General features: G+C 49.5%; 1 protein-coding gene across 4 annotated transcripts; it reads right to left on the bottom strand.

Annotated features, from left to right (window-relative positions):
• Window positions 1-4,041: 4,041 nt before the first annotated feature.
• On the bottom strand, window positions 4,042-6,922 carry MFSD5 (major facilitator superfamily domain containing 5). 4 transcript variants are annotated; one of them, XM_036866839.1, is made up of 3 exons: window positions 6,882-6,922; window positions 6,587-6,800; window positions 4,042-5,651 (listed from the first exon to the last, which is right to left on the bottom strand). In XM_036866839.1, the coding sequence occupies exons 1-3, from the start codon at window positions 6,905-6,907 to the stop codon at window positions 4,281-4,283; spliced, it is 1,611 nt and encodes a 536-aa protein (XP_036722734.1). In that variant the 5' UTR covers window positions 6,908-6,922; the 3' UTR covers window positions 4,042-4,280. The 4 variants fall into 4 exon arrangements, with proteins under 4 accessions (XP_036722734.1, XP_036722735.1, XP_036722737.1 ...); XM_036866840.1 differs by lacking the exons at window positions 6,587-6,800; window positions 6,882-6,922 and adding an exon at window positions 6,243-6,392; XM_036866842.1 differs by lacking the exons at window positions 6,587-6,800; window positions 6,882-6,922 and adding an exon at window positions 6,316-6,335.
• Between the last annotated feature and the right edge of the window lie 4,336 nt (window positions 6,923-11,258).

The following is an 11,258-nucleotide window of genomic DNA, read 5'->3' as shown; positions in this document are numbered from 1 at the left end:
TTTTATGCATCTTCTACTTCTAACAAGAAGGAAGTTCTTTAGAGATCAAAAAGTGCTGACCAGGGACTTCCCTGGTGGACCAGTGGGTAAGACTCCCCACTCCCAATGCAGGGTGCCCAGGTTCGATCCCTGGTGGGGGAACTAGATCCTGCATGCACGCTGCGACTAAGAGTCTGCATAAGGCAACTAAAGATCCCGCATGCGGCAGCAAAGATGTGCCACAACTAAGACCCAGTGCAGCCAAAATTAATTAATTAATTAATTAAATGGTCCACATCAAAAAAAAAAGAAAAAAACTATGATAAAACTGAAAAAAAAAAAAAGTGCTGACCAATGTGAATTTGGGTCACATAATTCAGTCCCTCACTTGAATCCCTGATGTTTACAAAGAGACAGTATGGGACAGTGAAAAGAGCTTTCAACTTGAGTCTGGACAGAGGAGCCAGGTTCTAGTCCCAGCTCAATTTATTATTAATCTGTGAAATGGGGTAGTAACATCTAGCCTCACTCCCTGCCAGGGGTTCTGCCAGCCTCAACTAGAACAGATATGAAATGCTTTCCAAAGGCTCAGCAAGGCTTCGCAGCTGTTAAAAGGCGTGTCTTATATATAATGACATATGAAGATGTCAGAGATACATGAATGATTGTTATAGTCTTCCTGTGGATTTCAATCGTTTTAAAAAGAGAAAACCAAGATATACGTTTATGTAAAAAACAAACAAGTTGCAGCATGAAAGGTATGATTCATTTTTATTAAAAAAATATTAAATCTATGCACTAGACTATAAACATTTAACAGTGGTATGAAGAGCAGGCTTAAGGGAGCCTATCATTTTTTACATTTTATATTTCTATATGTATATATGTATTTATATTTGTACTATATTTATACATCAATATAAATATATGTATTTTAATGTAACATTATATAAACATGATTTACATTCACATATTTATATTAAATATATATTTCTGTATTTGCATTTGACTCTTTTACTTTATTGTTACTGTTATTATTTATTGTTATTACTTTATTGTTAAAAAAATTATTAAAGCAAATGTGACATATTTTTATAACATTAGGTCTGATCCCAAGCATGACAAACTTTTGTTTGTCTAATAATTCTATTCTGTCGTTCTGTGGGGAAGTGGTGGCAAAAAATAATAAAAGCAACAAGGAGAACCACAGGATTGGGGTTAGGGAAAGTGTGTTGGGGAGTGGAACCTAGACCCAGCCAAAGGGTCATGGCTATTAACTGGGGGCAGCCATTCCCCTCCCTGAGCAGGGACTGAATTTCCAGGAAGAGGTCATTCTCCAGCCTCAGAACGCAGTACTGTCCTCATGACCCAGTCCTCCTGCCTTCTTGTCCATTGGCTCCTGGTTCCTTGGGCTGTTTCTGTTCTCCTCAGGATTGCTTAAATGCTCCAAATAAAATAATTATATATCCAGCTGGATGGAAAGTCAGAAAATCAGGAGCCTCTCTTAGTGAAAGATGGTGGTGTGTATCAAGTCTGACACCAAGCTGACCTTCCCACTTGAGGAAGAGGAAATGAGTTCAAGTGGAACACACTGACACCCTCCTCAGCTGCTCACATACCCCAAAGTAGAAGGCTTCTCAGATAGCTTGATCCTGCTCTCTGGGCCAGGACCAAGGATAAACACTGCTGGGAATCACCCAACCACTGGGATGGGCTGGAAAGCTCTACACCCCATTACAGCCCCATCCACTCATTCTCACACCCAAATCTGGCTAGGCTCAGCTGGATTGAAAAAGTTAAACAATAAAATATGAAAGCAAACACTTATGTAGTACTTACACTGGGGGCCAACTGCTGCTCTAAGTGCTTAATTTAATCCTCACATGAGCCCTAGGAGTAGAAACTATACCATCATCCCCGTTTTATAGATGAGGAAACTGAGGCACAAATTTGAACCCAGGCAGTCAGGCTCTGACTCCATGCTCTTCACCAGTTCCCTCCGCTGCCTCTCAGCAAGGCATCACAAGCAGCGTTTTGCAGGTAGCTTGTGCCTGGTGAAGCAATCCCTCATTTGCCCCATATGGGTAAATATCCAAAGGTGGACCAGGTGGCCACGGCTAAGCGCTCCCACTCTCTTGCCCTTCTCCTGGGACAGGGCTCGGGAGGAGGGAAGAGGGCTAGAGGGGGAAAGGCAGGTAGGTGGAGGCCCAGGGGACAGAGTCAGTACATGCCATATAGAAGGGGCACTGGGCAGGCAGCAGGAGGCAAGGTTTAGCCTTGGCTTTGCCATCCACTTGCTACGTGCCCTTTAAGTGGATTTTCCTCTTGGGTAAAAAATTTCACCAGCACCTAGTAATACAGTGCATGGCATATAGTAGGTGCTCAATAAAAATACGTTTAAGGCTGACTGGACAATCTCTAAGATGCCTGTGAGCTCTTCACACCCAATGAGTCTTGACAGGAAGAACCCTCCCCACTCTATCTGCTACCAGCTCCTTTGAAGAAAGCTCAGCAGGGACAAAGCTAAGGGAAACTCATTAGTCTGTCTCCCCTACCCCCTCATTTCCTTATCACTTAGGAATATGGGGCCCCCTCATGCTTCCATCAGTAAACAATTACTGTCATCCAAAACAACAAATCATTAACTAGGCTCTGGATTCTAGTCTAATAGATTTCCCAAATGGGCGGCTCTTGAAAAGCCACGTGTGAGCTAGCCTGTCTCCTCTCCAGACATTTACTGAGCACAGCCACGGGCCAAGCCCCCACTTGTGTGTATATATGGGGGAGACAAGGGCAAATAGGACACAATTTCCTCCTGTCTTCAAGGAGATCATACTGTGGTAGAGAGACGGAAAGTCTACAAATAACTAAAATACATCGAGGTCCAGCTCCACAGGGCGGAAAGGGGAAGTGGAGTTACTGCAACAGACTCTGTTTTAGCCTCAAGATGGGGGAAGGAAAAGATATCTGTCTTTTCATACTTAACCTCAACTTCTATTCCTTGCAGGCTGGGTGGGGGAATGTGTTTTTTCCCTTGTCTGACTAGGGACCTGAGACCACCACTCTTCCCTCCCCCTTGGCCTCACCCTGAAGGAGCGCATCCACCCCACATTCCTCCCACACCAGGTGATGCTATCTCCCCACACAGGTTTGGACCTGCAGCTCTTGGAAAGTCTTGCATCTTCCTGTCTGGGAAGTAGTCTGGGACCCATGGAAAGGTCATCAACCTCTTTTCCAGAACAGGTAGGTCCCTCATGCCCACCTCAAGCACATTCCAGGACACACCCTTGGGCCTAACCTCCCTCCATCCCCACCCTTCTTAACTGCTGGCTCTGCTTCCCCTGAGAAGCCCAGGTTTGGGTGGGAGAAGGAAAGGCAGATACAATCGGAGGTGAGGCAGGGAGGGGCTCACAGAACTGGTGTTCCTACTGGTACTGTTTCCTGCCCTGATGGCTCCCTCACCCTCACTCACTCTGGGTGGGGAAGAGTCAGGTACAGACAAGATCCCAGTCCCTCATCCATTCACTGCTGTCTCTCCTTGGCAGCCCTTCACTTGGGTTTCATGCAAGGATACAGGACCTGGTGGACCCCGGTGATGCTGGGCAAATGGGGCATCCACAGCCACAGAGGCAGAAGGCAGACAGCACGCACGTGCTGAGCTGCAAGCTTGTTCCTGCAGGAAGGCTCCGGATTTGCCCCAAGGGGTGGTCACAGACGCAGCTCAAGCCCCTGGAATCTTTGCTCAGTGGCATGGACATCCACCCCATATGCTCCAGAGACTGCCCCACCCTGGATGTGGAGCAAGGTTTTTGCTTGGCAACCGGGGAGGGTGCCTGACCCCAGAGTAACAAGATACGGAGGCTCTAGGGGCCTCAGGCATTTCCCACCCATTTCTGTTGAGAGGCAATTCCACAGCTCTCAGTTTAAGCTGGAGGCAGTCTTAGAGAGGCTAGAAGTACAAACCTTCTGCTGGTAACCCCACCTCTCTCCTCACAACCTCCAGCTGCCCTCTTACCAGAACTACTGAGGTGGGTACAGGTGAGGATGAGTAAATCAAATCGATGATCAATTAAAAGTGTTTATTTTTAAGTAGAAAGGGGGAAGGGAGTGACACAGAGGCAACTTTTGGCATCTTCTTTCCAGGCCATCACCCCCATGTGCTTCCCAACCCAAAGCACTGGCAGGAGGGGCCCCAGGACAGGATGAGGGGCCAGATAGTCGCAGAGTCACAGAGAGATCTGTACAGCCCTGGAGAGGTGGGATTCAAGGGTCCATCCCAGCTCCCTCGTCCTGGAACAGGATTAGAGCTCAGGGGCATAGGGCTCCCCAGTGGGTGAGGGCACCCGCAGCTCAGCATCATGCCTGACCACGGTGAAGAGCCCCACCACCGCCAGCAGAGCCATCACCATAACGGCGGAGCAGATGCTGAACATGTTCCGAGTGCCCGTTTTGCGATCGCTGTCATGGAGGACCAGAAGCCCCAGGCAGGCCAGTAGGTGCAGGGGCACCCGGAACCAGTTGAGGACACCAGCTTGCTCTGTCTCAGGGATCACCTTTCTCCGCAGGAAGCTCATGCTGGGAAAGTACAGCCCACAGGCCAATTCGATAAGAAGGAAGGCTATAAAGGACTCCACTGGACTCTCCTGGCCTGGGCTGGTAGAGAAGGTCAACATGAAGAGGGAGAAGACGACGATGAGGACAGCGAGGGAGACTAGGTGCACGGGCTGAAGGTGGTACCTCTTGGAGGTAGCGATGCGGTACAGAGAAGAGCCGAGCAGGCTGGCTGCCATGAAACTGGAGAAGATGATGCCCAGCGGGGCCCCATGTGGGTCCAGCACAGGCGTCCAGAGGAAGACAAAGATGAAGATGACACTCTCAAACAGGGCCTGGATGGTGCCTAACAGCAGCACACGACGGTCCGACAGGAGGCAGCGCAGGCCCCCAGCACAGGTCCTTGAGAAGGCACGCTGCCGATCATAGTTCTCTCCCCAGTTATGAAGGGCCAAGGCCCCAGCCAGAGCCAAGAGAGGGATGGCAGCCACAAAGGGCGCTACAGGCCCCAGGCCCATCCAGCAGGCCACGGCCTCAGCTGCCACACCTGCCACTACAGCCAGCACATGATTCCAGAAGGCAGCTCGGGCAAAGGTAGCCGGGATCCACTCTGCAGGGAAGTCATGCCGTTCCACGTGCTCATGGATGTACCAGGCCTCAAAGGCCGAGAAGAGCAGGGCTGTGGACAGCCCACCAAGTGCTCGGCCCACCAGCAGCACAAAGTAGTCCCGAGAGAGTTTGGTTAAGCAGCAGAGAGAGTAAGTGAGGGAGAAGAGGACACAAGACTTCTTGCGACCCAGCCAATCCACAAGGGAGGAGGCCACCAGTCCAAAGAGGACTGTGGAGGCAAGGCCGCAGACATAGAGGATGGCAATTTGTCCCTCCAGGAAGTGATAATGCTGATAGAGTTTATAGAGGTAGGGGGCCTGGAGCCAGTCAGCTGCCAGGGCCAGGAAGTAGACCTGATAGAAGTCCAGTTGAAACCGAACGAAGGAGGGGTTGCTGCAGGCTCTTCCAGAGGGCTTAGCCCGGCATCTTGACAGCTCCAACCCCAGGCAGGAGGCCAGGAGGACCACAAAGGCAATGTAGGCAGTCACCAGCATGGCCGGCCCCCGGACGACCTGGGGAGAGAAGGGCTTCAGAGTCACATCCATTGCCCGGATAGCGCTGTCAAGGGGCTGGGTGTCTAAGTAGACGGCAGCTCCACCCAACCCCCCGCTGCCACCTGCACTTCCCCACCCCTCAACTCCACTCCCCCGGAGCTCAGACCGGAGGGACCAGTTGGGTGGGTGGCAGGAGTGGCCCGCCAGAGCGGTCTCCAAGGACGCTGTGCGGCAGGGAAGGGGTGGGAGAGGGGAGAAGAGTGAGCATTCGCCCCATCCTTGCCTGGTATAGCAGAGAGGGAGTTCCTTCACTAATCCCAGCCCTGCAGTTAAGGGGCTGCTGCCCTCTCCCACAGTAGCTTCTGCATACAATACTTCCTTCTGTTACCTCCCATCCTCTTTGGGGAGCCCGTTTTTGCCCTCAATGTCTCGTCATCTGTCCCGGGCATCCCTACCGCCCGCGCGGGGCTCTCGAGTTGCTTCTGGGTCACGAGCGTGCATCTCAGATTCCCCCTCCTCCAGGTCAGGGCACCCCCCGCCCTAAAGCGCCCCCTAGCCCCCGCCCAGCGCCGCCACATCCGCTCGCGCCTCGCCCAGACACCATTTCACCTGCTGCCCCGGTCTGCGGGGACGCTCCGGACACACCCGGCTCCAGGCCGCCCGGCCGCCCTGCCCGCTCTACCTCCGGCTCGGGTTCCCCCAGCGCGCCCGCCCCTCACAGCCTGCTTCCGGGAGCCTGGGAGCCCTCTGGCCGCAGCCATGATGGGTCCCGTCACGTGACGGGGGCGCGGCGCTCAAACCGCGCCCCTACTCCGCCCTCTTGCCCCAACCAGGTCGCTGAGCTCCGGAAGCCTGCTGGGGCTCAACAGGAGTCGGTGGTGGTCGCTGCTCCGGGTTTGGCCCTGTCCGCTGCCCTCCCGTGACACCCGCTCCTTCGACTCCGGGATACCTACGGGGCCCCCTGGAAGTAAAGACACATTTTCTGTCTCTTCCTCCGTGCCGTGGGTTAGGGAGCGCAGCTGTGCCTGGGAAAATGCCAGCAGTCCCGCAGAGCCGGGGCTTGAGCTTCTTAAGGAACATCGCCGCCCCAAGCCGAGACGGGCTCCTCGCTTACCTCCTCTCCCAGAGTAGTGACCTCCAGGCCAAAAGTCAGTATGGCCCAGACACCTGAGGGAGGCAGTGTGGTGTCAAGGACTTGGACTTCGGTTTGCAGACGGCCAAGGCTCAAATCCCAGCCCTGTCACTTACCAGCTCTGTGGCCTCGGGCAAGCCATATGACTTCTCAGTGTCCCAGTTTCTTGGTCGGCAGTCACAGGAGAGCAGCGCCCAAATAAAAAAGGCTAAAGTTCAGTGGCAGTTAAGGGTTAAGAATTTCAGCCTTGGAGCCGGATGCCCACCCTCTGTCACTTAACAGCTGTGTTACCTTGGAAACGTTATTTAACCTCTTTCCAGCCCTAGTATTATCTCCTCAAAACCCTCCAATGGCGTCCCATCTCACAAAGCATAAAAGCCAAAATCATTATAATGGCCTACAAAACCCTCTGTCCTCTGTTCCACTGCTACATCTCTGACCTTATCTCCTACCATTCTCCTTCCTACGCCTTCTCCATCTATACTGGCTACCACCAGGGCCTTTGCACACTGTGCCCTGTAAAGTTCTGGTTCTTCTCCCAGATATCCACATAGTTCCCTCCCTCAGCCCCTGCAGTTCTGTCTTCAAGTGTCACCTTATCAGAGAGGGCTTCCTTGGCCAACCTGTTTGAAAAAACACCACCACCTCTGCCACAGTAATCTACCTGCTTCCCTACCAACTCTCCATTCTCCTTTGCTGCATTTTCTCCATAGCACTTAACACCATCTGGCACACTATATATTTTGCTTATTTACTATTTCTTCTCCCTACAGATTTTTATCTGTTTTGTTCACTTGTATTCCCAGTACTTAAAATGGTTAATGGTACATAAAATCATTCAATAAATATTTGATGAATAAATGAATAAGTTAATACGTGTAAAATACTCTAAAAAGTGCTGGTCTTTATTAGCTGGTAACACTTATCAAACAGTTATTATGTACCTAAGTTCTGTCTTAAGAAGTCCTGGGCCAACTGCTGTAGATGAATTGTTTAACTGTCACAACAACCCTTTAGGTAGTTACTATGATTATCCTTCAGAATTGGAAAGGTCAAGTAACATGACTAGAGTCACATGGTAAGAAGTAGAGTCAGAACTGGGACCCAGATCTTTCCAGTTCCACACTCATGATTTCTAAGAAGATTAAATGGGTTCACCCACCTGCACAGGTGATTAGCAAATGTTGGTTTTCTTTATACTAAAGCTTGGAGGGTAGAGGGTGGGAGAATCTGGAATTATAACTTGAGAAATACTTTCTTATGATAAAGTAAACAGCTGAGATTTATATCCTACAAGTTCCAAGGTGCCTTTATCCCTAACTGGCAAACTTCTAGAGAGTAGAAAAGGTGTTGGTTCCCATGCATTTGTCTAGAAACACGAAGACTCAAAAATCATGATTTCCCAAGGTCATTCAGTGAGTGAGGGCATGAGGGATCCAAATGGCCTTCCATTCTGATCCTGGACTGAAACCCCTTGAACTCCTGACACCCAGTCTCTCAGTTCCTGGTGGTCTTTTCTGTGAGGGAGGAGGTCATCCTGAATGAAGGCAGGGAGTGGCACAGGATGGCCTTACGTGCTTTGTCTTCTGTTTTCCAGGATGGAGGCCAGTGCTCTCCATTATTGAGTTGCATTTTGCTCAGAAGCACCTGACAAAGAGAGACTTTAAGGAAGATTACATTATTTTGGATTACTTTTATTGTAGGACCTATTCAAAATATGTTAACTCTTTAAGGTTCCCCTGGCCCCTCGAAGCTGTGAAGCACAGCTGGGAAAGATCCTGCACATGGGAAATGTGCCAGCTGAGCAGCAGGGGACTGAAGGGGATAAAGGACAGCCTGGGAGGGCAATTCCATCTCTAGGACACACTTCTAGTAGAGGGCAAGGAGGGCTGGGGTCTGTGTGTGGGGAGTCACAGGGGAAGTCTGGCTTTCAGGGCAGGTGGGGAGGATGCTCTGGGAATTACTAGGAACCATGCTTACCAGAGGCGCATCATTTAAAACTTCTATTATGAAAATGTTCAAACATACATAAAGGTAGAGAGCATAGTTCTATGAAACCCTATATACTTAATTCAACAATATTGATTTTTGTCCCTTTGTTCCTTCTTCTCCTTTCTTTTTTGTTTGCCAAAATACTTTTAAATACATCACTTCACTCCATACTTCAGTATGCATCTCTAGGAAATACGGACCTTTTCTTACATAACCTCAAAGCCATTTTCACATTTAACAAAATCAACACAGATTCCTTGGCATTGTAAGTACTCAGTTCATAATTAAATGTTTCCAACAGTCTAAAAATGTCTCTTTACAATTGGGTGGTCCCAATCAGGAACCAAACAAGGTCTCCCCACCACCACCACCACCAGCCATTGACTAGTTGAAGAAATTCAGTCAGATCTCCTTTAGAATGTCCCACGTTCTGGATGTGTTCTCTTACTTCCTTGTTGTGTCATTTAATTTGTTCCTCCACCCCCCGTATTTCTCATTAAATGGAGGTTAGCTCTAGAGGTTTGATTAGAATCATGTTCAGTTTTTTTGTTTGTTTCTTTGTTTGGCAAGAGTCCTTCACAGGTGGTGCTGAGTGCTTCAGACTGCATCATATCAGGAGGTACACGGCATGTGGTTGTGCCGTTTTTAGCGATGCTGAGATTCATCAGTGGGGTCAGGTAGTGACAGCCTTATTCCTCCATTGTAAAGTTCTCCATCAACCACCATCCTTGGTTTCATCCATTGACGATTCTTGCTTTGATCAATTATTTCATTAGGGGTTGCAAAATGGTGATTTTTCTAATTGCATATTCCTTCTACGTTAGCTGGAGTTCTTCTGTAAATAAGTTTTCTCCCCCACTTAGAGCTATTTGGCCACCCTGAAATATAATTTACACAGGACAGGCAGCATAAATGCATAATTCTTTTTCTTTTTAGTTGCCAATTTTCAGAATATGAAGTTGGGAGAAAAACTTCATTTTTTAAAAGTTTTGGGCTTAGAGCTGAGTAGGGATGGATGGCCTGGACAGTGGGCAGGGGAAGAAGGGTCTATTCTGGTAGCTCTGTCCAGCCCTCACTCACTCCAGGGCATGGGGTGTTTGGGGGACAGACAGACAATGGAGGACTTGGTGTCCTGGCCCTTGGGCAGCAATGAGATTGGCATGACATAGGCCTGGTGTGCAGGCAGCTGCAGGACCCAAAGAGAGAGAGAGAGAAAACCAGATATTGGGGAGGCAGAAAGAGAGATAGGAATTGAAATACAGCTGGACCCAGAAGACAGGAACAAAGACAGAAAGGGAAATAGAAATGAAAGAGATCGAGAATGACTTGCACCCAGAAGCAGAATAGGACAGAAAAAGAGAGAGGCAGGAGGTGAATCAAAAGACCAAGGAAGAGGGACTTCCCTGGTGGCGCAGTGGTTAAGAATCCACCTGCCAATGCAGGGGACGTGGGTTTGATCCCTAGTCCAGGAAGATCCCACATGCGGTGGAGCAACTAAGCCCATGTGCTGAAACTACTGAGCCTGCGCTCTAGAGCCTGAGCTCAACTATTGAGCCTGCGCTCTAGAGCCCGAGCCACAGCTACTGAAGCCCCTGTGCCTAGAGCCCACACACCACAACGAAGAGTAGCCCCTGCTCTCCACAACTAGAGAAAGCCCACAACGAAGACCCAACGCAGCCAAAAATAAATAAATAAATTTACTTTTTTAAAAAAAAGGAAGAAAACAAGATTTTAAATTAGATGGGGAAAGGGAGAGATGAGTGGGGGAAACAGACGTAGAGACACAAGTTAGGTGAAGGCAGAAAGTCCAGGTGATAGAAAAAAGGAAACAGAAGTGGAGAGAGTGGTGCAGAAAGCTAGAAGGAAGGATAAGCAGAAGGATAAACAGATATAGAAAGGAAAGAACAAAGGGTTCCAGAGAAGGAGGTTGAGAAAGAGAAGACTGAAGCAGACCAGTGTCAGAGAACTTGGGGAATGTGGAGGGGTGCTTAGGGGCTCTCAGCTTAAGATCCAGTCCCACGCAGATGCCAGGGTCTATCACTTCCAGCTTCCTCTTGGTGGCTTCTCCAAACCCCCAGCCCCAGCCCCACCCCCAGGGACAGGGGACTTATGACTAGCTATGTGTGGATGGGATCATTGGGAACCTGAGTCAAGGGTTCCCAGCTTCCATCACCCCCCTGCCAGATGAGCATGGATGTAACAGATGGGATTATTGCTGGAAGATTGAGGTCATGCGGCTGGGCGAGCACTCAGAGATTTGAGAGATAAGACATCCAGGTAGAGAGCGCCAGGTTCCTAGAAGCAAAGGACCATGAAGGATGTCATGATATCCAAGGGGAGGGAGGAACCAAGAATTCTCTGCTCAGCCTCTTCTTCTGGTCCAAGAGCCATTGACCTTCCTTACCAGGCTCATGATGAGAGGTAAGGGATTCAGAGATTCTTGGGTCATTTAGGGATATGGGTGGAGGTCCACAGGGCAAGAAAAGTGGTCCCTGGACAAA

This window comes from Balaenoptera musculus, chromosome 10 (assembly GCF_009873245.2).
Source record: "Balaenoptera musculus isolate JJ_BM4_2016_0621 chromosome 10, mBalMus1.pri.v3, whole genome shotgun sequence".
Lineage (NCBI taxonomy): Eukaryota > Metazoa > Chordata > Mammalia > Artiodactyla > Balaenopteridae > Balaenoptera > Balaenoptera musculus.
This window is presented reverse-complemented; position numbering and strand designations above follow the sequence as displayed.